The sequence below is a fragment of the Bombina bombina genome, chromosome 3 (assembly GCF_027579735.1).
Source record: "Bombina bombina isolate aBomBom1 chromosome 3, aBomBom1.pri, whole genome shotgun sequence".
Classification (NCBI taxonomy): domain Eukaryota; kingdom Metazoa; phylum Chordata; class Amphibia; order Anura; family Bombinatoridae; genus Bombina; species Bombina bombina.
In genome coordinates, this window is record NC_069501.1 from 720,067,800 (window position 1) to 720,095,168 (window position 27,369).

Here is a 27,369-nt window from a genome sequence, read left to right on the forward strand (position 1 = left end):
AGAACTAAATCAATCAAAACACTTGCTGGATCCATGCTTCAGTATGTTAAAAGACCAGATGATGGCCAGGGTTCATCTAAAGACACTGCTTGTCAGTCTCCGATTGATATAGCTGATTCTTCGGATGCCATTGCTAGCATGCATTCTGCAGAAGAGCAAGAAGTGGAAATGGCAGAATCTGAAGTAGAAGAGCAAGGAGCAGAAATGGCAGAATCTGAAGCAGAAGAGAGTGCTGAAAGTGACTCTAGCCATAGCCATGATACTGTAAAAGAGATAATTGCCATTAAGGAGAAAGATTTGCAAATTTTATGTGATGTTTCTTTCTGGGAGATACCAGTTCCAGACCATTTTCGGGTTGAAATCATCAAAAAGGGAAGTGCTTCTTTTCAGAATAAAGATGGTCCTTTCAGTGTTGTGAAAAGGCCAGATGCAAAAGCTGAAATAAAGGGAGCTGTGCGCCAACTCTCAAAAGAGTGGTTTTACAAGATGATGCCTAATGGCGAGAAAATTCTGCGATCTTGGATGGTTTACTCACCTGTCAGTGAGAATTTATACTGTTTTTGCTGCCGACTGTTTGCCATTAGTGCTACAGATACCATATCCAAATTTGTGACTGGGTTTCAGAAGTGGTGGAAACTGAACCCGAAAGTACATAACCACGAGACATCTGAAGATCACCTACGTTGCCTTGAAAATTGGAAAACTTTGGCAGCAGGACTGAAAATGCACAAAACCATTGATGCCGAAAATATTGCCTTGATGGAAATTGAGAAGAAAAAGTGGAGGGACATCTTGCACAGATTGCTTGACATCACATTGTTTCTTGCCAAACAGAATCTGGCATTCCGTGGCCACAAGGAAGATGAATATTCATTCAATAAAGGGAACTTTCTTGAGATGGTTGAGATGCTTTCAAAATATGATTCAGTACTGAAAGAGCACCTAATTAGATTAAAGCGGAGCACATGTAAACTTAAAGTATCAGTTTCATATCTTGCACCAAAAACTCAGAATGAGTTTATAAGTGTCCTGGCAAATCATGTGAAGGAGAAGCTTGTCATGGAGATAAAGTCTGCAAAGTACTTTGGAATCATGTTTGACAGCACACCTGACATATCCCATACTGACCAGATGTCAGAAGTGATCAGATATGTAAAAATCAGCAATAGGAAAGTTGAAGTAAAAGAAGTATTTCTAGGATTTTTCCCTTTAAAGGGGAAAAAAGCTGCTGACCTCAGTTCTGAAATTCTCAAAAAAATGGAAAGTGATGGATTGGACATAATGATGTGCCGCGCTCAGGGCTATGATAATGCTGCCACTATGGCTGGAAAACATGGAGGTGTACAGTCAATTCTTAAGGAAAAGAACAAAAAAGCTATTTTTAATGGATGTGTGGACCATTCACTCAACTTGTGCGGGCAGCACTCTTTTGCTGAAAATGCATCATGTGTGACATTTTTTGGAACTCTTCAGACAATGTTTTCTTTCTTTTCTGCTTCCACCCATCGATGGGATGTATTAATTGACCATACTGGAATGTCAGTGAAAAGGCTATCAACAACACGCTGGAGTGCTCATCATGCTGCAGTTAAGCCAGTAAAAGAAAAATTTGATAAGTTTGTAGAGGCGATTGGAGATCTTTGTGATCCAGATGAAAATTTGGAGACAAGAGGAGCAGCACAAGTTCTTTTGAATGCTCTCTCTGATTTCACTTTTCTGTGCTACCTGTACTTCTGGTCTGATGTACTTCAGGAAGTTAATGATGCACAGCAGTACCTGCAGACTAAGGGCTTAAGTCTCGACAAAGTGGTGACAAAGCTAGAGACGCTAAGACTTTTTCTGTACGAGGAACGTATTCGCCTAGTGGAAAATGCAATTGAACAGGCTCTTTTAAAATCTGAGGAATATGGAATTGCAGTAGAGAGAAGAGCCAGGTTCAAGAAGAGGATGCCAGGGGAGCAGGCAAGAGATGCTGGACTCAGTCTGCAAGAAGAAAATAAGAGGGGGATGCTTGAGTGCATTGATCGCTTTCATTCTGAAATCCAAAACAGATCAAGAGCCATCATGGAAGTAGCAGGCATGTTTGAGGCAGTTCAAGCTAAGAGTCTCATATCTGCCACTGAAGAAGAATTAAAGGTGTCCATTCCAAAACTGTCCAATTTCTATGATGAGGTATCTGAGAGTGAGCTTTTCCTTGAAATACCAAGGCTGAGAAGGCACCTGAAAGCAGCACAGATTGATCTGGAAGAAGTCAAAGACTGGGCAACATTAGAAGTTTTGACATTTATAGCTAAATGGGACTTCATAGAATCTCTTCCAACCCTGTCACTGACCCTAAAATTATTTCTGACAATCTGTGTGTCTGTGGCTTCATGTGAGAGGAGCTTTTCAAAGCTTAAACTTATTAAGAATTATCTGCGATCTACGATGGGACAGTCAAGGCTTTCTGATCTTTCGATATTATCCATTGAAAGTGATTTAGCGAAAGACATTGATTTCCATGAAGTAATTAACAATTTCGCAGCTTTGAAGGCCAGGAAAGCAAAGTTCTAATTTAGTTGAGCTGTTCGCTAAATACTTGTGTATTTGTTCCTGTTTTATTTATGTTATTTAATTTATTCCTGAAAAGTTTATTGTTACAAATGGGAGTGTATTTGTTCCTGTTTTATTTATGTTATTTAATTTATTCCTGAAAAGTTTATTGTTACAAATGGGAGTGTATTTGTTCCTGTTTTATTTTTGTGTTATTTAATTTATTTCAGAAAAGTTTAATGTTACAAATTGGAGTGTATTTGTTCCTGTTTTATTTTGTGTTATTTAATTTATTTCAGTAAAGTTTAATGTTACAGTTAGACATGGCATGGGAGTGTATTTGTTCCTGTTTTATTTTGTGTTATTTAATTTATTTCAGTAAAGTTTAATGTTACAGTTAGACATGGCATGGGAGTGTATTTGTTCCTGTTTTATTTTGTGTTATTTAATTTATTTCAGTAAAGTTTACATTTTGAAAAAACATTTATCTTTCTAATTCATTTTTTTCATGTATTATTTGAAGGTGTATGTCAAATTGTCACTACTATTGCTATTACATTCAGTGTTATATGGGAGTTACGATTTAGGAGTAACATTAGAAAAAAAAAAATTAAGTGTGGAGTGGGGGGGGGGGGGGGGGGGGGGTGACACCATGAGATACCGCCCCGGGTGACACCAACCCTAGTGACGCCACTGACCCAGGGGTTGATTGACACCCCCTGCTAGCGTCTGCAGGGGGCGGTATTGCAATGATAAATTCCGACAGCATATGCTGTCGGAATTTAACGATGTGCAGCGGACATGATACACTACATCGTATCATGTCCGCTCACACTTTGATAAATATGCCCCTTAGTAATCATGTTTGCGCGAGAGTGGGGTGTTAGGTTTTTTTCCCACTTTTTTTTCTCAATTTACTTTGACGGGAAATCCATGAACACACATGTGATATTTGCGCTCGTTAGGTTACCGGGAGAGTGAAAACAGTTTACTTTTAACTCATAATACAAGCGCAACCCAACGAGCGCAAAAATATTATTTCTAGCACAATTTACGCTCAAGCGGGAGTGTTAATTTGGCCCTAAATGAAGTAAATACGACTCTTGCACATGGACTATCAACTTTAAAAGGATTGTATTAAAATATAAACATAAGACAATTTGAATTTATGAAACAACATTTAAAAAAATAATATTTTATACGTTTACAGGTAAGCTAGAGGGATGCTGATGATGAGTTTATGGAACTAAGGGGGCAGTGGTCGGAAAACGTTTGACAACAACTGAGATAGAATATGCAATTTTAAACAACTTTCCAATTAACCTATATTATTTCATTTGCTTCATTCTCTTGGTATAATTTGTTGAAAAAACATACCTAGGTAGGCTCAGGAGCAGCAATGCACTACTGGGAGCTAGCTGCTGATTGGTGGTTGTATATATATTTATTTTGTCATTGGCTCACTTAATGTGTTCAGCTGCTCCCAGTAGTGTAATTGCTGCTCCTTCAACTAAAGGATACCAAGAGAATAAAGAAAACATGATAATAGAAACATTAAAGAAACATTTGCGTTTCATGCCATGCAATATTCTGACACACAGTCTCGCCAAATTGTTGTAATTAAAATAAAATGTGTTTATAGATATCCTGTAAAAATAAGATGAACACAAAACAAAATGAAGATATGATATGCTTCCTCACTGACTCTTAAGGGACAATTTGAAGGGACAGTCTACTCCAGAATTGTTATTGTTTAAAAAGATGGATAATCCCTTGATTAGCCATTCCCCAGTTTTGTATAATTAACACAGTTATAATAATATACCTACTACCTCTGTAATTACCTTGTATCAAAGCCTCTGCAGACTGTCCCCTTATTTCATTTCTTTTGACAGACTTGCATTTTAGCCAATCAGTGCCCTCTCATAAGTAACTCAGCGGGCATGAGCACAATGTTATCTATATGTCACACATGAACTAAAACCCTCTAGCTGTGAAAAACTGTCAAATGCATTGAGATAAAAGGCGGCCTTCAAGGGCTTAGAAATTAGCATATGAGTCTACCTAGGTTTAGCTCTATACTAAGAATACCAAGAGAACAAAGCAAATATGATGATAAAAGTAAATTGGAAAGTTGTTTAAAATTACACTCCCTATCTGAATCATGAAAGTTTAATTTTGACTAGACTGCCTCTTTAATACAGTGAATTTGCATAATCAACAAATGCAAAATAAAAAAAAAACAATGCAATAACAAACAATGCAATAACAAATGACCAGTAAATCTTTCCTGTCAACTTTCAAAGATTCCTTCCATATGCACTGGGAAACAAAAACAAAATTGAGTGACTTACTTTATAGCGGTGGTCTGGAACCAAACCCGCAATATCTCCTCCTAGGTACGCCTGTACTAGTTCAGACGTGCATTCAGCGATTCATTTTATAAATAAATGCTGAATATGACCACATGTAGTGGCATTCAGCTCTTTTCGAACCAGATTTATTCTTGTGAAATAAACCCACTTAATTTGCACTTTCCCACAATTAAATCTGGCTCATAAACAGTCAAATGCAGATACCCACAGCCATATATGCATGTATTTATAAAACACGTCTACTAATCAATACAAAGTATTAAAAATAATCTCAGACAGTGCTTGTTTAAAAATGATATCTAATATTTATTAGAATGATATCATATCTAAAATATAATTTACAGATATAACCTAATTAAAAAACAAAATGTTTATATACTGTATATTTAATCAGCTCTGTATCGATCAGAATTGAGCAGCAATAGTGTGATATAAAACCAATGCATTAATTTCTGCAATAATACCAAATATAAAACACAGTACATTAATAAAACATGAATACAAACTGACACTTACACAAGCCAATGTATATATAATCAGATCTGTATGAATCTCGAGAAGACAGCATTAACATGGTTTGAAAACCTATGCAGCAATCAAATTGCACTCATTAAGCAAACAATATGGTTATAAAATTTTAAGTTTCAAAGCTGCCCCTTCTTCAGGTGTGGTTGAATAAACCTTTGGACTGACTTTTCAGGAGATTTTTTTCTTATAGATGTTTGCAAGTATTGAAAAATGTTAAAGGGAATCTATTTAGTAGGTTTAGTAGTGATAAGTAAAATGGGTAAAAATGTAATCAAATTAAAAGATTTCAAGGAATCTTATTTTCATTAATGGAATGCTAGATTGATTAGAAGAATGAATCTTCTTGAATAGTTTTAGTAAACTAAACATAAAGTTTAAAGGGATATGAAACTCACATTTTTTCTTTCATGATTCAGATAGAGCATGCAATTTTCAGCAACTTTTTAATTTACTCCAATTACCAATTTTTCTTAGTTCTCTTGGTATCTTTATTTGAAAAGCAGGAATGTAAGCTTAGGAGCTGGCCGATTTTTGGTTCAGCACCTGTAAAGCACTTGCTGATTGGTGGCTAAAAGTATGCTCTTCAATAAAAGATACCAAGAGCAAAGTCAATTTTATAATGGATGCAAAATCAGAATTTTATTTATTTATTTTGAAACGTAAGCTCCATCCCCTAAATTGCTGGACTGATATATTGCTGCTGAACCCTGCCTGTTTGACTACTCTACCTGTTTAACCACTAAATTGCTGGACTGATATATTGCTACTGAACCCTGCCTGTCTGACTACTCTGCTTATTAAACCCTGTTATTCTGGATTGCCTCTTGTTGCCGAACCCTGCCTGACCATTCTAGTGGAGTGCCCTTGAACTACTTTACCGTTGCCAAATCCTGCCTGCTTGACCATTCTAGTGGTTGGTCCTTGGACTGCTTTACTGTTGCCGAACCCTGCCTGTCTGACCATTCCACTGATTTACCTTGCCCTGTTCTGCCGTTGCCACTGGGGACTGTCCTGCCTGTGGTGAGTGCTGCTCTCCTCATTTTACTGACTTTCTCTGCTCTGAGATATTCCCTATCATTCCGGCTCGATGCCGGGATAACAAGACTACTGGCCAAGTTCAGTCTGATAGAGGGGTATCCCACGAGAATTACAAGCCCCAATTAAAATACCCATAAATTAAATTAAAACTATACTATCTAAAAACAAAACAAAACATACCTATAAAATAAAATTTAAACTTAAGCTTACCCTAAACCTAAAAAAAAAAAAACATTACAAACAATAAAAAACCTAATATTACCAAAAAAATAAACCTAGCCTTTACAAAAAATAAAAAAACCTAACATTTACACAAAAAAATACCACTAGAAAAAAATAACAAAATCTACCCTTACAAAAAAAAAAACACCCCAAAATAAAAAAAAACTATTCTGCAAATAAACTACCAATAGCCATTAAAAGGGCCCTTTGTATGGTATTGCCTAAAGCTAACAGCTCTTTTGCATTAAGTAAAACAATTAACCCCTAACATTACAACCCCCACCCCCAAAATAAAAAAAAACTAACTAAAAAAAATCTAAACTACCCATTGCCCCAAAAAGGGCATTTGGATGGGCATTGCCCTTAAAAGGGCATTCAGCTCTTTTTCTGCCCATAAAAAAAGTAATAATCTTAAAAAAAAACTCTAACCCCAAAATTAGCACTCAACAATGATGATGGGCAGTGCTCCATCTTCATCTTAGCGGTGCTCCATCTACATACCGGCCGCAGTCCATCTTCTATCTTTCTCCTGGTGGCGGCGGCGAGGTAATCAGCGATGGTGGCGTCGACATCAGTCCTCATCTTTAGCCCAGCGACACGGAGCTCCCTCTTCATGCGGTCACCAGCCGCACACTGAAAAATTAATGCAAGGTACTCCTTTTATACAGGGGTACCCTTGCATTCCTTTTGGATGATTTGATTCTTCAAATTCAAATCAGCCAATAGGATGAAAGCTTTTTCCTTTTTTGTTTTTCTTAAGGCTAGGTTTAAACAAGTCTTGGGGGTCTCTAGACTTAAGGGAGCTGAGATTGAGAGGTTTAAACAATTAACCCTCAATTTAGCTCCCTTAAGTCCTGTGCAGCTACTGTGCACTTCTGGGATTCCAGGGCTTGGTGACGTCCAACGATGGAGGACCTCATAGCATGTGGTGGGGGGGGGCTGCGATTAGCCCTGAAAGCACGTGGTTGTCATCCGCACTGAAAGCATTGCGTGGATGACGACCACATGTCATCACACGGAGTTAAAGGGTTAAATGCATGCCATATAATTTAAGAAATGAGCAGTGGAAGTTCTTCCTTAGTAGCAGTGCTCCACCAGTGTTTTGGGGCAAAAAATAAAAAGGGGGGACAGTCAGGTTACTTTTGGGGCGGTTTTCAGGAGAGAGTGGGTGTGGGGTTTTTGGTGATAGTACTTTAAAATAATAAAAAGCTTATAATAAAAAAAAGCTTAGAAAATACTGTCAAGATAAGGATCTAAGGGTATTTTTTTGCAATTTGCTCTTTCTGAGAGCACTGTACACATGCTCAGTTTGCCCCATAAGAGATGTTTTACTTCATCTATTCAGTATTCTTATGGACGTTTAGCCACAATTGACATTGCAAAAAAAGAAAACCTCCCATTGGCTGACAGCATAGGAACTTACACGTCACAGGTTCAGCTTTAGTAAAACAGAGCTATGGAGAACTGGCCAGCTTCCAGCACACATGAGTTTGCAAGCCATAAAATGTCACTAAATTTACAGATTTTAATTTATTACAGATTTGTTTTGTGATTGAAATGTCTTAAAATGTGTTACTAAATTTTAAAATATAATGTCAAATAAATACATGATGCCTGGAAACCAGTGTTAATTTCGTCGACTAAAACTAGACTAAAATGACTATAAAACTAAAGAAATTCTGATGACTAAAATACGACTAAAACTAAAATTACATTTTAGTCAAAAGACTATGACTAAAACTAAATCAAAATTTGCTGACAAAAACATTTTATGCAAGTTGTTATAATCAATCCATATCTAATTACTGCTCTTTTGTAAAATTTACGAAACTTAATTTTATTAAATTTTAAGATAAATAAAGACATGTTATATACCACAACAGTTAAATCTGTTAAATCTGTATTGCATGTTCAAACCTTAATACCATAAATAAAAACAGGTTAATAAACCTTTACTCCAGGAGTATATAATGAGTTTGGAAGTTCTAGAGCAGTGCTAATATCGTTGCAGAAACTTTTTCGAATTTGTAAACAATCAATTGATTTTTCATATAGAAATAAGCATAACCCACAAGTATGGGTTTAAGTTATGCTGTGCCTGTGCTATCTGCAGAAAATTTTTGTTGTGTTGAATTACTTGATACTTGTTTTAATTATTAACAGAGAACTGTTAAAGGTTTTATATTGGGTAATATGTTCAATTTAGCCAATACAGTTTACAGTTTTTTGTTTTTTTTTATATTTTAAAGTTGCACTTCTGTTTTTTTATGAAACTTGGTTTTATTTAATTGTAAGTTTAATAAAGATGTTACATATCACAACGGCTAAATCTGTGTCTATAATGCATGTTTAAACCTTAATACCATATATATTAACAGGTGTTATGTTTACTCCTGAAGTATGTAATCAGTTTGCAAATGACAGAGAAATGCTTAAATAACGCATTACACTTTAACTAAACCCCTTAGATTTTAGTTGACTAAAATCTACTGGGATTTAGTCGACTAAAATCTACTGAAAATTCAGTCGACTAAAACTAGACTAAAACTAAAACAATTCAGATGACTAAAATACGACTAAAACTAAAATGGCATTTTAGTCAAAAGACTAAAACTAAGACTAAATTGAAATTTGCCATCAAAATTAACACTGCTGGAAACATGTCTAACCAAGCATAAAGCCAGTGAAAAATTAGGAGACAAGGCAACCCCGGCATGTCTGCCCTCTCCCCTGGTGTTGCTGCAACCACAGCTTTAATGACAGTGTAACCACTACCACCATTTGCTTCCTTCTCCTCCGGCATGCATTCCCTCCCGGCTCGTGCCAGTGCCTGTACACTCAGGTGGGTCGATTTATGAAGCAGCCGATGCTTCTTCCGACCCACTCGGCTTCAGTTCCGCCTTAAGCAATGCTGTTGTGATTTATCGATGTGCGTTGGACATGATTCGTTATAGCGGATCATGTCTATCCGCACCATGATAAATTTACCCCATGGTGTTGCTTTCCGGTCTGTAATTCTGTTATCTAATGTACTGCTTTCTTGTTTCACGGTAGTGGTGCAGCAGAAAACCAGGTCCCCAGTAGACTAACTCTTTAAGCATTGGTGACCTGGAAGGATGCAAGAAGTCATGTCTTGGTGAGGAGGAGGCAATGGTGAGGTGGTTACATTGTCATTAAAACTCCGGTTGCAGTGACACCATGAGAGTGAGTAACAGGCACACTGACACAAAGAGGCAGGGAATGCCTGCCGTATCACTGACAGTATAATGAAAGGAGCTGCAGCCTGAGCACTGCACATAGAGCTCCACATGCAACAGATGAGAACTTCTGGGATGTGTCCAACACTGCATCCTGAATGAGAACTCCGGCTGCTACTTCACGGGTAGCACAGCTCTTAGACAATGCAAAAACAGGTATACATTTTGTGCAATATGCAACCGCTTATGGTCACCTTTACATTTAGGGAGGTTCAATGCAGTAAAGTCGCTTATAATCTTTGTAAATATATATATAGTAAAAGGAGATGCACATTGCACAGCATTTATATAAATTTCTGCATTGTCTAATTTAAAGTGAATGTAAATTTTGATGCTAAAGTGCCCAGTTTTTAAAACTTCGATTAAAAACAGAGGCACTTTAATTCATCAAAATTTTAATTTCACTCCTGTTGTGAAAAAAAAACTTACCTTTTAATCTTCACAGCAGCTCCAGCTTCCTCCACCCATTTCAAAGCCTCTTCCAGGGTCTAAAATGAGGCATCCGGCTTCCTCCAATCACAGCAGTGAATCAGACACTGTATCCCCCGGGGGGGAAGCTGTGATTGGAGGATGACCTATCAATCATTTCTGACATCAGAAATGGCTTGTGAGACCGGAGGAAGCTGGAGCTGCTGTGAAGTTTAAAAGGTAAGTTTTTTGTCACAGCAGGAGTGAAATTAAAATTTTGATGAATTAAAGTGCCCCTGTTTTTAATCGAAATTTTAAAAACCGGGCACTTTAGCATCAAAATTTACATTCACTTTAAGTAGTGATCTGATGAAGCCAAGTTTTCTACATTTTAGCAAAATTGGGACTGCAAATATAGAAAAGAAGAATTAAGAAAAATAATTTATTTTAAAAAGAAAGTTGAATTTTGAAAGATGAGATATGGTGTGATTTGATTATAAATTAGCTTTATATATAATTAGCTTTTACTTCCCAGCTTAAATAAAGAAAAAACCCAAGAGCCAAGTGAATATGGGTGAATGTGTACCTAAGTCAAGAACTTGCCTTTCATAACTGCTTTTGAACTGAACGGACATGAAACCTTTTTTTTTTCTTTCATGATTCAGAGAGATAAAACATTTTTAAACAACTTTCTAATTTACTTCTATTTTCTAATTTGCTTAATTCTCTTGGTATCCCTTGTTAAATAAGCATCAATGTACTACTGGGAGCTAGCTGAGCACCTGATAAGCTAATAACACAAGGCAAATATGTGCAACCACCAATCAGCAGCTCATCGGGCTACCTAGGTACACTTTTCAACAAAGGATACAAAAGGAATAAAACACATTAGATAATAGAAGTAAATTGGAAAGTTGTTAAAATTGCATGCTCTATCTGAATGTGGGTCTCATGTCCCTTTGAACTAAGCTAACCATTTCAAGTGACCATCTCTGTTTAAGACCATTGAAGGACTGTATACTATATTACCTATATATATATATATATATATATATATATATATATATATATATGTATTGCAGGGCATGGGAGGAGCCATCTGAGGGGCAGGGCTTTATTTCAAGGGATGGGGTCCAGCATTCCACCATCTTCTAAATTCACCAGCCGCCACTGGAAATGAACTTATTAGAAAGAATGATATATAGATTTAAAAGGCCCTTTTAATTTGAGTCTTTTAGGCACAAACCATATCGGCCCGGTGTGGTATCTTTCAGCAGATTAGGAATCTCACCATATTCACATCTAGCTGAGTATTTGATATATGATTTGCCTTTGGTTTTTTAATACAGAATACCAATACTTGGTTTAAGCATAAATAATTATTTGTGTATATCTCATTTGAGAATACCTTTTGCAAGGACCTAAAATTGTGTGAACTTGAAATGTTTTTTTCAGTTCTGACATATGACGTTCATTTTAACAATATTTATGAAATTCTAACCAGCAGCATACTACATGTCATGGTTATAAAATCTTTTAATACATTATTATTATTATTTTCACCTGTTTGGGCCTACCTAGACTATAAATTTAGAGTAGTAACTATTGGAGCCTGCTCTGAGAGGGGCTGCTGCATCGAGTATCTGTTAAATTAAGATTTTCTGTTTAAGTAGAGGAAGTTAGCTATACAAGGAATCTTTTAAATTGTTTGCTGTGTAACGGGTGCATTTTGAAAAAAAAAATGTTTTTTTTAAGCTTGTTTTATTTATTTATTTTTTATTTTTTTGTTTCCAGTGTGTGTAATTAGGGGAGGGATTATTTTCACCTGTTTGGGCCTACCTAGACTATACATTTAGAGAACTCTTGGAGCCTGGAGCCTGCTCTGAGAGGGTCTGCTGCATTGATTATCTGTTAAAGTAAAGGACGTTAGCTAAACAAGGAAGTTAGGTAAACAAAGATTTGAAGTAACCAAGGGTGAATATAAATATTTTATATTTTTCAATTAAACCTTTTAGTAAGAATGTGTGAGAATCTCACTCAGTGTACAGCTTGCCATATGTTTGCATCACTGGAGCAGCCACTTCAGAGATGATATGTTTGTGGCAAGTGTGTGCATATTGTCTCTTTAGAAACGTGTATTGGAGTTTTGGAGGAATGAATTGCAACACTACATGAAATTCAGACAATAGAAATGGAAATGGATAGGACTGAGCTGGTTGTTAATGGTTCTAGCAGTGGGAATGGGGAGGATTCAGATGAAGAGACTCCAGAATGTAGCTGGGTCACAGTCAGAGGGCGAAGTAAAGGTAAGCGGAAGAGACAGGCCAGTTCTGAGCTGGTACACCCCAATAGATTTGCAAGATTAAGTGAAGATGTTGGGGATATCAGTTTAGGGGTGGCAGTGTCAGAGATGGCTGTTTTGCCTATTATATTGAACAGTCCTTTAGTCAAAAAAGAGGAGAATACTATGGTGGGCAGTCCTTCAGACATGGTAGAGGGGCATACTATAGTTAACAGTCCTTCAGTCATGGAAGAGGGGTATACAAGTCAGGGCCTGAGGCAGATGTTGGTGGTAGGAGACTCTGTTATTAGGAACGTTGATAGGGTAATTTGTCATCCAGACCCTTTAAATAAAACAGTTTGCTGTCTTCCAGGGGCTCGTGTTAGGCATATTGTTGAGTGAATTGATAGATTGTTAGAGGGATGTGGGTCTGATCTTGCAGTCATGGTACATATTGGTACTAATGAAGGAATCAGCAGGAGATGGAGAGTCCTAAAAATGACTTTAAGAAGTTAGGTAGAAAGCTGAAAGCAAGGACCTCAAAAGTAATATTTTCAGGGATATTACTAGTGCCACGTGCTAACTCAGTAAGGCATAAGGAGCTAAGGTCAGTTAATTCATGGTTAAAAACATGGTGTAAAAATGAAGGGTTTGACTTTTTAGAGCACTGGGCTGAATTTTTACATTAAAGGGACAGTATACACTCATTTTCATATAACTGCATGTAATAGACACTACTATAAAGAATAAGATGCACAGATACTGATATAAAAATCCAGTATAAAACTATTTAAAAACTTACTTAGAAGCTGTCAGTTTGGCTCTGTTGAAAAGGTAGCTGGAAAGCCCACTGCAAGTGGCAAATAAGACACTCCCCTCCTCCCCCTTTTTTTGCATATGAAAAGACCCTTTATACAAACAGCAGCAAGCTGGAGAAGGTAGCTGACCGTATTCACATAAAACTTTGGGGCTTGGTTAGGAGTCTGAAAATCAGAGCAATGTTATTTAAAAATAAGCAAAACTATACATTTATTTAAAAAAAACAACTTTATGGGCTATATAAATAGATCATCTACAAAACATTTATGCAAAGAAAAAATTAGTGTATAATGTCCCTTTAAGGATGGATTGCACCTGAATGACGTGGGTGCAGGTGTGTTGTGGGAAAGGATGGTAGCATGTTTAGAGAATCTTTTAAACAAGGCAAAGAGGGGAGGGTCAGTTAGAACACAATAGAACAGAGAGATCAGTCTGTGAATATGTCACACCTATAATATCTCAAAGAAGGGATGACTTAAGAAATGTCACATTAGAAAGTATGGAGGAAAGCACACCAAGTAACAGCAGAGAGCACATGAAAATTAAATGTATGACAACAAATGCAAGAAGCATGACAGGTAAAATGGGGGAGCTGACGCTCTTAGTTGCAGAAGAGGACTATGATATTATCAGTGTAACTGAAACTTGGTGGGATGATTCACATGACTGGGCAGTTAACTTAGAGGGGTATACTTTATTTAGGAAAGACAGGAATAATAAAAGGGGTGGAGGAATCAGCATGTATAATAGACCTAACCTTAAACCTACAATAAGGAAATATATGTATAATGATACAAGTGACACTGTAGAGACCCTGTGGCTTGAAATTAAGAGTGGGGGGAAAATCCTAAACAAATATTACTTGGAACATGCTACAAACCCCCCAACATTTGTGACATGGAGGAAACTCAATTACTAATGCAAATAGGTAAGGCTGCTAATAACAGTGCTGTAATCATGTATTGATTTCACCTTAAACAGTAAAGATCAGTCTTTATCTATAAAAGAATTGTCACCAGAGGGGTCTGTCGAGGGGGAAGTTATGCCGACTAACTCTCCCCACGTGTCGGACCATTCGCCTCCCGCTCGAGGGACGCACGCTAATATGGCGCCAAGTACATCAGGGATGCCCATAGCGATTACTTTGCAGGACATGGCTGCAATCATGAATAATACCCTGTCACAGGTATTAGCCAGATTGCCTGAATTGAGAGGCAAGCGCGATAGCTCTGGGGTTAGACGAGATACAGAGCGCATAGATGCTGTAAGAGCCATGTCTGATACTGCGTCACAATATGCAGAACCTGAGGACGGAGAGCTTCAGTCTGTGGGTGACGTCTTTGAATCGGGGAGACCTGATTCAGAGATTTCTAATTTTAAATTTAAGCTTGAGAACCTCTGTGTGTTACTTGGGGAGGTATTAGCTGCTCTGAATGACTGTGACACAATTGCAGTGCCAGAGAAATTGTGTAGGCTGGATAAATACTATGCAGTGCCGGTGAGTACTGATGTTTTTCCAATACCTAAAAGGCTTACAGAAATTATTAGTAAGGAGTGGGATAGACCCGGTGTGCCCTTTTCCCCACCTCCTATATTTAGAAAAATGTTTCCAATAGATGCCACTACACGGGACTTATGGCAGACAGTCCCTAAGGTGGAGGGAGCAGTTTCTACTTTAGCAAAGCGTACCACTATCCCGGTTGAGGTTAGTTGTGCTTTTTCAGATCCAATGGATAAAAAATTAGAGGGTTATCTTAAGAAAATGTTTATTCAACAAGGTTTTAATTTTACAGCCCCTTGCATGCATTGCGCCTGTCACTGCTGCGGCGGCGTTCTGGTTTGAGGCCCTGGAAGAGGCCATCCATACAACTCCATTGACTGAAATTATTGACAAGCTTAGAACACTTAAGCTAGCTAACTCATTTGTTTCTGATGCCATTGTTCATTTGACTAAACTAACGGCTAAGAATTCCGGATTCGCCATCCAGGCGCGTAGGGCGCTATGGCTTAATTCCTGGTCAGCTGATGTGACTTCAAAGTCTAAATTACTTAACATTCCTTTCAAGGGGCAGACCTTATTCGGGCCTGGTTTGAAAGAAATTATTGCTGACATTACTGGAGGTAAGGGTCATACCCTTCCTCAGGACAGGGCCAAATCAAGGGCCAAACAGTCTAATTTTCGTGCCTTTCGAAATTTCAAGGCAGGTGCAGGATCAGCTCCCTCTACTTCAAAACAAGAGGGAACTTTTCCTCAATCTAAGCAGGCCTGGAAACCTACCCAGTCCTGGAACAAGGGCAAGCAGGCCGAAAGCCTGCTGCTGCCTCCAAGACCGCATGAAGGAGCGGCCCCCTATCCGACAACGGATCTAGTAGGGGGCAGACTCTCTCTCTTCGCCCAGGCGTGGGCAAGAGATGTTCAGGATCCCTGGGCGTTGGAGATCATATCTCAGGGATATCTTCTGGACTTCAAAGCTTCTCCCCCACAAGGGAGATTTCACCTTTCAAGATTATCTGCAAACCAGATAAAGAAAGAGGCATTCCTAAGCTGCGTGCAAGACCTCCTTGTAATGGGAGTGATCCATCCAGTTTCGCGGACGGAACAAGGACAGGGGTTTTATTCAAATCTGTTTGTGGTTCCCAAAAAAGAGGGAACCTTCAGACCAATTTTGGATCTAAAGATCCTAAACAAATTCCTCAGAGTTCCATCATTCAAGATGGAAACTATTCGAACCATTTTACCCATGATCCAAGAGGGTCAGTACATGACCACAGTGGACTTAAAGGATGCCTACCTTCACATTCCGATCCACAAGAATCATCATCGGTTCCTGAGGTTTGCCTTTCTAGACAGGCATTACCAGTTTGTAGCTCTTCCATTCGGGTTGGCTACAGCCCCAAGAATTTTTACAAAGGTTCTGGGCTCACTTCTGGCGGTTCTAAGACCGCGAGGCATAGCGGTGGCTCCTTACCTAGACGACATCCTGATACAGGCGTCAAGCTTTCAAATTGCCAAGTCTCATACAGAGATAGTTCTGGCATTTCTGAGGTCGCATGGGTGGAAAGTGAACGAAGAAAAGAGTTCTCTATCTCCTCTCACAAGGGTTTCCTTCCTAGGGACTCTGATAGATTCTATAGAAATTAATATTTACCTGACAGAGTCCAGGTTATCAAAACTTCTAAATGCTTGCCGTGTTCTTCACTCCATTCCGCGCCCCACGGTGGCTCAGTGCATGGAAGTAATCGGCTTAATGGTAGCGGCGATGGACATAGTGCCATTTGCGCGCCTGCATCTCAGACCGCTGCAATTATGCATGCTCAGTCAGTGGAATGGGGATTACACAGATTTGTCCCCTCTACTAAATCTGGATCAGGAAACCAGAGATTCTCTTCTCTGGTGGTTATCTCGGGTCCATCTGTCCAAAGGTATGACCTTTCGCAGGCCAGATTGGACCATTGTAACAGACGCCAGCCTTCTAGGTTGGGGTGCAGTCTGGAACTCCCTGAAGGCTCAGGGTTCATGGACTCAGGAGGAGAAACTCCTCCCAATAAATATTCTGGAGTTAAGAGCAATATTCAATGCTCTTCTAGCTTGGCCTCAGTTAGCAACACTGAGGTTCATCTGATTTGAGTCGAACAACATCACGACTGTGGCTTACATCATCCATCAAGGGGGGACCAGGAGTTCCCTAGCGATGTCAGAAGTCTCCAAGATAATTCGCTGGGCAGAGACTCACTCTTGCCACCTATCAGCGATCCATATCCCAGGGGTAGAGAACTGGGAGGCGGATTTTCTAAGTCGTCAGACTTTTCATCCGGGGGAGTGGGAACTCCATCCGGAGGTGTTTGCTCAATTGGTTCTCCGTTGGGGCAAACCAGAACTGGATCTCATGGCGTCTCGCCAGAACGCCAAGCTTCCTTGTAACGGATCCAGGTCCAGGGACCCAGAAGCGGGACTGATAGATGCTCTAGCAGCGCCTTGGTTCTTCAACCTGGCCTATGTGTTTCCACCGTTTCCTCTGCTCCCTCGTCTGATTGCCAAAATCAAACAGGAGAGAGCATCGGTGATATTGATAGCGCCTGCGTGGCCACGCAGGACCTGGTATGCAGACCTAGTGGACATGTCATCCTTTCCACCATGGACTCTGCCTCTGAGACAAGACCTTCTAATACAAGGTCCTTTTAATCATCCGAATCTACTTTCTCTGAGACTGACTGCATGGAGATTGAACGCTTGATCCTATCAAAGCGTGGCTTCTCTGAGTCAGTAATTGATACCTTAATACAGGCACGAAAGCCTGTCACCAGCAAAATTTACCACAAGATTTGGCGTAAATATCTTCATTGGTGTGAATCCAAGAATTACTCATGGAGTAGGGTTAGGATTCCTAGGATATTGTCCTTCCTCCAAGAGGGTTTGGACAAAGGACTATCAGCTAGTTCTTTAAAGGGACAGATTTCTGCTCTGTCTATTTTTTACACAAGCGTCTGGCAGAAGTTCCAGACGTTCAGGCATTTTGTCAGGCTTTAGTTAGAATTAAGCCTGTGTTTAAACCTGTTGCTCCCCCATGGAGCTTAAACTTGGTTCTTAAAGTTCTTCAAGGGGTTCCGTTTGAACCCCTTCATTCTATTGATATCAAACTTCTATCATGGAAAGTTCTTTTTCTGATGGCTATTTCCTCGGCTCGAAGAGTCTTGGAGTTATCTGCCTTACATTGTGATTCTCCTTATCTGATATTTCATTCAGATAAAGTAGTTCTGCGTACAAAACCTGGGTTTTTACCTAAGGTGGTTTCAATCAAGAGATTGTTGTTCCATCATTATGCCCTAATCCTTCTTCAAAGAAGGAACGTCTTTTGCATAATCTAGACGTAGTCTGTGTATTGAAGTTTTACTTGCAGGCTACTAAAGATTTTCGCCAAACATCTCACCTGTTTGTTATTTACTCTGGACAGAGGAGAGGTCAAAAGGCCTCGGCAACCTCTTTCTTTTTGGCTTCGGAGTATAATCCGTTTAGCATATGAGACTGCTGGACAGCAGCCCCCTGAAAGAATTACAGCTCATTCTACTAGAGCTGTGGCTTCCACCTGGGCCTTTAAAAATGAGGCCTCTGTTGAACAGATTTGCAAGGCTGCGACTTGGTCTTCGCTTCATACCTTTTAAAAATTTTACAAATTTGATACTTTTGCTTCTTCGGAGGCTATTTTTGGGAGAAAGGTGCTTCAGGCAGTGGTTCCTTCCATTTAAAGTTCCTGCCTTGTCCCTCCCATCATCCGTGTACTTTAGCTTTGGTATTGGTATCCCACAAGTAATGGATGATCCGTGGACTGGATACACTTAACAAGAGAAAACATAATTTATGCTTACCTGATAAATTTATTTCTCTTGTAGTGTATCCAGTCCACGGCCCGCCCTGTCCTTTTAAGGCAGGTCTAAATTTTAATTAAACTTCAGTCACCACTGCACCCTATGGTTTCTCCTTTCTCGGCTTGTTTTGGTCGAATGACTGGATATGGCAGTTAGGGGAGGAGCTATATAGCAGCTCTGCTGTGGGTGATCCTCTTGCAACTTCCTGTTGGGAAGGAGAATATCTCACAAGTAATGGATGATCCGTGGACTGGATACACTACAAGAGAAATAAATTTATCAGGTAAGCATAAATTATGTTTTTTCAACCTCATCTACTATGTTATTATTTTAATTTAATAACGAGTTCTTTATTACTGCACAGAAGATAAAGATGTCTTGATTTGCACACTTACTAATACAAACAGTACCCTTGCAGTTCTTTTTTGCGTGTATCTGTGTGTTTGGGGCATTTTCTTTCTAATCTTAATATTGAATTAGAATCGGTAGGTCCTTAAGATAAAACAAAGGGCATCTACTGACTTTTCAACACTTTTAAGGTGACAAATGGCTAAGGCTAATTTAAAATGTAGAACATTAATTGTTAACAGATTTTAGCAAGATTGTGAGGGTATTTATGGTGCTAAAGAGTTATACAGTGTATTCTGTATATTCATGGCCAATAATACCTGGAAAGGGCTTTGGAAAATAATTAATGGTTTGAATGTGCTGAGATCAACACGAAGACAGACTTAAAGGAAAAGTAAACACCAAAAATGTTAAAGTCTAAAAAGATATATAATACATTTATTTATCATTCCCCAGTTTTGCATAACCAACACTGTTATATTCATATACTTTTTACCTCTGTAATAACCTTGTATCTAAGCTTCTGCAGACTGCCTCCTTATCTCAGATCTTTTGACAAACTTGCATTTTAGGCAATTAGTGCTGACTGTTAAATAACTCCACGGATGTGAGCACAATGTTATCTATATGGAAAACATGAACTAACGCCCTTTAGCTGTGAAAAAGGTCAAATGCATTCAGATAAGAGGCGGCTTTCAAGGGCTTAGAAATTAGCATATGAGCTTACCTAGGTTTACCTTTCAACTAAGAATACCAAGAGAACAAAGAAAATTTGATAATAAAAATAAATTGGAAAGTTGTTTCAAATTACATGCCCTATCAGAATCATGAAAAATTAATTTGGACTTTACTGTCCCTTTAACCGAGAAGGGCTTTACCTTTTTATTTTTTTTATTTCACTTTGTCTTTCCATTATTTAAGTTTGACTGTATAACTGTTCATTATATAGTGCTATTTCATTTTTGTATCATCAAAACATTATATACAGCTGTCATTCTTTTTTGTTGAAAAAAAATAATTATTAAAAATTTTTAAAACAGACTTAATGAGCCTGTCAAGTAGACTGAAATAAAGAAAAAGTAATGAAACAGAATGAAGAATCTTATTTGAACGTAGTAATATTGCTTTTAGTTACTAAATTCAAAATGAAACTAAACTTTTTTTTTCAATAGAATTCATTATGTAATGTAAACTACACATATTTATATGGTTAAATGTGTCCTCTCTCTTTCTCACTCTCTGTATGAAAGCATTGAATTAACAAACTTACTTAATACTGCATCAAACAAGATAAGGAAAAGAAAAAATGTGCTTTGTTCTGGACTCATTTTGATTGTGGAGCTCATCTCCTAGAGAAAGAAAACAAAGAATTGTCAAATGAATAAGATTTACTTTGTACTGAGGGCGAGTCTGTCAAATGCTAGTTAAGTAATAGAGGTCGTCACACCGCACCTCACTAACTTCATCACCACCTCTGAGATGGCATAGTAAAATTACCCCAAACTTGTTTTTATCCCAAACTAGCCTGTGCAGTAAAAAATGGGAATGCAGCAGAAAGGTTCCCCAGTTGAGAACCTTGCCTGTCCGCCATATGATAAATTAGAAGCATTTACTTTTGAACAAATATAAGGGTTAAAAGTATTATGTGGCCATTTGGAGAATTTGATGGCCATGTAAGTGGTCTTTTTGGTGTATTGGCTACCAATTATTGTTCTAGATTTGAAAATTGGATGAAGCATTTAATAGTGTCAGGGTATTAGAATGGGAATAATGTCTAATGTTGTTTGTACCCTGACAATTTGAAACAAAAGCATATGTTAGCACTCTGGATAATCATAAAACAAAACTCTTAAAAAATATACAACAACCCTTGGCTTAGTGGAAAATGTTTATTTTACAAGATGTGTAAAACATTTACAAATACATTAGGAAAATTACTGCAGTATAAAACAATATAATTTGTAGTACAACAATAGCAAGTACAATGATTTACTTTGGTGCTCTTAAAAAAAGTAGTCCAATTACAGAAACTCTTTATAAATCAAATTTCTCAGATAATGGGATAAAAAAATGCTTACCTGATAAATTATTTTCTTTCAGGATGATGATAGTTCATATGGCTCCCTAACATGTGGCATATAATTCTCGCCACTAGGAGGAGGCCAAGAACCCACACAAAAGCTTTAATCCTCCCACGAGAAAAGGGAACAGATCGTAAGGAAAGACAAAGCAGGGTCTATAGTGGTGCAAATTACAGGTAAGCATAAATTTTGTCTTCTGTGTATGATGATGATAGTCCATAGGGCTGTGGGATTAATACCCAAGCAGATAGTCAAAATAGGTGGGACAATTTTATGGCAGCTTCTATTTGCCAGGCACTGTGGACTGAAGGACTTTCCTGCCAAAATCTGCTTGCGAAGAAGCAAACATCAAAGCAGTAATATTTTGAAAAGGTATGCAGAGAAGACCATGTTGCAGCTTTGCAAATCTGCTCCAAAGATCACACTTGACAACAATGTGCTAAAAAAACACACTCGACAACAATGTGCACAAACATTTACATTCAGCAATAGTGTGCACAAATATCGTAGAGACACATTGTACACGATTGGACCATTACACTTACCACATCCCTTTATTGTATTAAATAGTTTTGGCCAGATTACCTGATTGGTATTATTGAAATTAGATCTCCTATAAACATTCCTTGTTACAAGATATCAGTGTGTAACATCTATTTGGCAAGACTTGTAACATCCTCCGTATTTGGAGGTATTTAAATTATTAGACACTTATCGTTTAAATATAAGCCTTCCATCCTGATAACGGGCTGACCAAAGATGAAGTTTATATAAAACTAATGTTCTCACTAAGAGGGCATGGTTAATAACTAAAAACCCTTGTTTGTGGATCAAAACACACCGACATATGCCAATTGCGGTTCAATCATATAGATTTGTTTATGGTTTGCTTATGAAATCTTTCGATATTGTCTGAATATGAACGTTATATATTATGTTTAGGATTGGATTCTAGAATTGACCCTTATTTACATTCACCTAGATTACGAGTTTTGCGCTAAACAGGGTGCGAAACTAATGCCAAAAAAGTTGCGTTATTTCACTCTCCATAGTGCTGCCATTACGAGTTACTGAAAAGCCTCCTTGTGCGTGTGATATGGTTACTTATGTTTAACCCTAACACAAACCCCTAGTCTAAACACCCCTAAGCTGCTGCCCCCAGACATCGGTGACACCTAAATAAAGATATTAAGCCCTAATCTGCGGCTCCCAACATCGCACACTAATAAAAGTTATTAGCCCCTATTCCGCCGCTCCCCTATATCGCAGACACTATAATAAAGTTATTAACCCCTAACCCTCCGGCCTCCCACATCTCCACCACTAAATAAACCTATTACCCCCTAAACTATAACAAAACACTAAAGTATTAACCCCTAAACCTAACACCCCCCTAACTTTATTTTAAAATTACAATATAACTATATTTAAATAAATAAAAACTTACCTGTGAAATAAAAATATACCGAACATTAAACTATAAATTAACCTAACCTTACTATTCTAATAAAAAAAATACTAGCAATTAAAAAAATCTAAATTACAAATTTAAAACTAACACTACGAGAAAAAATTAAAAATCTAAAATTACAAAAAATAATAAACAATAAATTACGAAAAATAAAAAAACACTAAGCTTGCAAAAAATAATAAACGAAGTTATCAAAAATAAAAACAATTACACCTAATATAATAGCCCTATAAAAATAAAAAAGCCTCCCCAAAATAAAAACACCCCCTTACCTACAATAAACTACCAATAGCCCTTAAAAGGGCCTTTTGTTTAAGTTAAACAGCTCTTGTACCTGTAAAAAAAATGCAAAGTCCCCCCAACAGTAAAACCCACCACCCAACCAACCCCCCAAAATAAAAAAACCTAACTCTAAAAAAAACATAAGATACTAATTGCCCCTAAAGGGGCATTTGTATGGGCATTGCCCTTAAAATGGCATTCAGCTCTTTTTCATTGCCCTTAAAAGGGCATTTAGCTCTTTTTCAAAAGCCCAAACCCTAATCTGAAAAAAAAACACCCCAAAAAAATAAAAAAAATACCTAACACTAACCCCAGAATATCTACTCACGGTTGCTGAATTCCGGACATCCAGGCGGCGAGAAGTCTTCATCCTGGCTGTTCAAATCAGCCAATATGATTTCAGTAGCTCTCATCCTAGGATTTTAGAAGCTCTCATCCTATTGGCTGATTTGAATTTGAAGAGTCAAATCAGCCAAAAGGAATGCAAGGTAGGCCGTTTTGAAATGACTACCTTGTATTGAAGCTTCAGTGTACGGTGGGGACCGTATGAAGAGGACGCTCCGCGCTGGATGTCTTCACTGCTCCACGCCGCCGGGAGAAAGATAGAAGATGCCCCGCAATGAATGAAGACTTCTCGCCGTCTGGCTGTCCGGACTTCAGCAACTGTGAGTAGCTATTCTGGGATTAGTATTAGTTTTTTTGTTTTTTTTTGGGTGGCTAAAATGCTTGCGGTATAGCTATACCGACAAGACTCGCAATAGCTGCGTTACTGCCATTACGTTGAAATTGCCATTTTTCAGCTTTAAAAGCCATAACGCAAAACTCGTAATCTACCTGTTAGTATGCAATGCTAGTGTTGTAACAGAGTTTTTTTTATTGATTAGTTGATTGCTCCACATGTGGAACACACGCCCATAAAGGGCAGTTCACAATTGTATTGGCCTTTCTAGCATTTAAAAGGGCTCTATTTTTCTCTTGGCGCTATATGCCTAATGAAATGGCTATTTGTAAGCCAGGAAATGCGTTGCATGCTAGGGGTGTCATTACTAATGCCCCCTTTTCACTGAATGCTTATTGTTTTTAAACATGTTTTTAAATAAAGTGGTTTTTAACTTAAAGGGCCATAATACCCAAATGTTTAAACACTTGAAAGTGATGCAGCATAGCTGTAAAAAGATGACTAGAAAATATCTCCTGAACATCTCTATGTAAAAAAGGAAGATATTTTACCTCAAAAGTTCCTCAGTAGCCACCTCCCATTGTAAAGGATTTCTTAGCAGTATATTAGTGTGTCTGTCCTGGGACAGCTGAAAGGATGAGCCTCGTGAACTCTCATATTATTTCACCAATCAGGTAAAGGAAGCTTACTATGAAATCTCATGAGAGTTAAGTCAAATCTCATGAGATCACAGTAAGAGTTCATGATCTCAGCACTGCTGATGCTGATTGGCTGCTGTTCATTTCTTCCTTTTTATTTTATTTTTACCTGCAGCTGGGAGCAGGTGAAGTATAACTTTTTACACAGAACTTACTCTGCTGAGCTGAGGAGATTGTGAGGTAAAATATCTTCCTTTTTTACATAGAGATGCTCAGGTAATATTTTCCAGTCAGTTTTTTACAGTTATACTGCATCAGTTTCAAGTGATTTAGCATATGAGTATTATGTCCCTTTAAGCTAAGTGATAGCACCTTAATTTGTCCACTGTGGACCTCCATTTTGGTTCCTGTGTATCCTGCATTTGAATCTGTCTTTTCCTGGAGCAAGGAGAGGGTGAGCTGATACACCCAGAGTTATTAGTCTGCTACTGCTAGCACATCAGGGTGCTTTTCATGCATGTGAGTAGCCTTTTGGCTATATTATTATCATCGCTTGAATCTGATGTGGTTGATCTACACAAGGCGCCCCTCTATGTTTTCTGCTTTTTAGTACCTTCTGGAGATTCCTGTGAGGAGGAGAGCAGCCACCTGCATCTTTTATTTCCCCTGAGAGGATTTACAGGACTGCACTATTGTGGTGTGACACCTTCCACCATTGATTTGACCTATTTGTATCATCATTATTAGATCATTATTAGATCATTTGCACTCTTGTATAGCACCCTCTTTGTTTTTCTCTTTTTTGATAAACAGAGTAAATAGATATGCTAGATGAAAGTTCCATGGACACACCAAGGTGCCTATAATTTGAGCATTTGGATCTCATGACCTTACACAATACCTTGGAAATTTGTGATTTAAATTAGAGGCCATCAGATCTATGTCCGATAGGCCCCATTTGATCACTAATTGATTGAAGATGTTGTAATGGAGAGTAATGTAACGTAAGTAATGTAATGTAACTCTCCTGGATAAATGGACTGGTGACTGAGGTAATCTGCTTCCCAATTGTTCACTCCTGGAATGTGAATTGCTTACAGGGAGCATTGATTTTTTTCTTCCAAAAGACAAAATTTGGGACACTTCCTGCATGGCCAGTGGACTGTGGGTTCCCCCTTGTGATGATTTATGTAGGCACCCAACATGATATTATCTGACTGGAAATTAATAAACCTTTCCTCTTTTACAAGGACCCCGAAGATTTGCTTGGAGTTCCGGAATGTTAATTGGTAACCTCGCCTCCCTCCTTGTAATCTCTAATTCCAGACCGTGCCACAGCCCGAAACACTGGCATCTGTTGGGGAAATGAGACAGATGGAATCATGCTCGAAGAGGCCTGGAGTGAAAGCCTATCCTCTAACACTGGGATATGATATTTTGAACCTAAGGGTCCTGACTGACTGAAAACAGGCATTTTGGAAAAGACTCAGTCTGTCCCCTACCAGAACAGACTCTGGTTTGGGGGCTACACCTTAATACAGATTTGGTGTTGGATTTCTTGGACTGCTCATTCTTTGCCCAGAAAGAACCAGGCTTCAAGGCTGGCTTGGATGACTCAGACCTTTGAGAAGAGGAGGACTTCTGGTCTCTTGAGGAATGAAACCTATTACTTGGTCTGTTTTTTCCCTTAGATTTTTTTGTCCTGAAGGACAAAAGCTCATTTAACTCCAGAGACAGTCTTAATGATTGAGTCCAGATCAGAACCAAATAGAATCTTCCCCTGGAAGGAAAGGGTCATTCACCTATTTTTTTTATACCATGTCTGCTGACCATGACTTTAACCATAAGGCCCTTCACGCAAGAACTGCCATAGACATATTTTTTACATCAATCTTGATGATCTCAATAACTGTGCCACATATAAAGGAATTAGCCATTTTGAGGCTAATGCAGTTCTGGAGGTCCTCAGCAGAGGATTGTTCTGCAGCCATTTTTGATAAGGAATCATACCAAAGGGCCCTTGCCACAGCCACACAGGTGATAGACACTGCTGGTTTAAGCAGAAGACCTGTCTGAAGGAAGAGCTTTCTCAAGAAAGACTATAATTTATGGTCCATTAAGTCTCTGAAAAAGGTGCTAACCTCCATAGGGATAGCAGTGCATCCGGCATAAGTGGAAATAGCTCCATCAACCTTAGGTATGGTTTCCCACAATTCAACATTCTGTTCTGGAATCTAGTACATCCTCTTAAACCTGGAGGAAGGAGCAACTGTTATACTAGGCTTGTTCCATTCATTGGCTATAAAGTCAGAAACCATATCTAGAACCTGAAATACTTCTGTAATTTTTGGTGGAGATTTGAAAAACAGCATTTCTCCGATTTATTGGTTTGCTTTCAGCAGGTTTTTCCTCAGAAATACATAAAGTTCTCAGTACCTTGTGTAACAAGTTGCGGATATACCCCACTTTAAATCTGAAACCATTGTCAAATTCAGGATTGGGAGCAGGGTCCACCAGATGATGCTTCACCATCTGAACTGGATGACTTTGAGTCCTCAGAGTCAGAGCTCTGAAGTAGGACAGGAATTTGAGGTTGAGGGGAAGGAGCTTGCATGTTCACATTAAAAGATTAATGTAAATCCCCAGACTTACGTTTAAGCTTACTTGGCTTGGGGATAGCCAATAAATATTCTGCCATAGCATTTTGTAAATTATTTTTAAACTCAGGGGTAAAGTCAGTAGTAGCCCCCTGAGTAACATACTCAGGGACAGGACATATTTTCTTTGAGGAAGTAGAAGGTTGTGGCTGGTTTGCATGCAAAAGATGATGTACACAACTATTGCAAAGTTGATTGACCTGGCACACTAGGACAGTTTTGCAAAACAGACAGAAAAATGTACAAGGAATGTTTGACATCATTTCATTGGGGACAGATTTACTGGGTTCCATTGTATACAAGACTTACCAACATAGCAAAATATGCACAAACATACATACACTGTTAAATAAGAATGGTAGAGAGCAATGTTCCGTTTAATGTGTGCG

The 27,369-nt window shown here is 38.3% G+C and overlaps 1 protein-coding gene across 1 annotated transcript in view; it reads right to left on the reverse strand.

Annotated features, from left to right (window-relative positions):
- Positions 1-27,369, reverse strand: part of HHLA2 (HERV-H LTR-associating 2) — a 190,247-nt gene that overhangs the window by 96,115 nt on the left and 66,763 nt on the right. The window contains exon 2 of the mRNA XM_053707539.1: positions 20,443-20,521. Coding sequence (XP_053563514.1) covers positions 20,443-20,518 — 76 coding nt within the window. The 5' untranslated portion in view covers positions 20,519-20,521. The remainder of the gene's footprint in view (positions 1-20,442; positions 20,522-27,369) is intronic.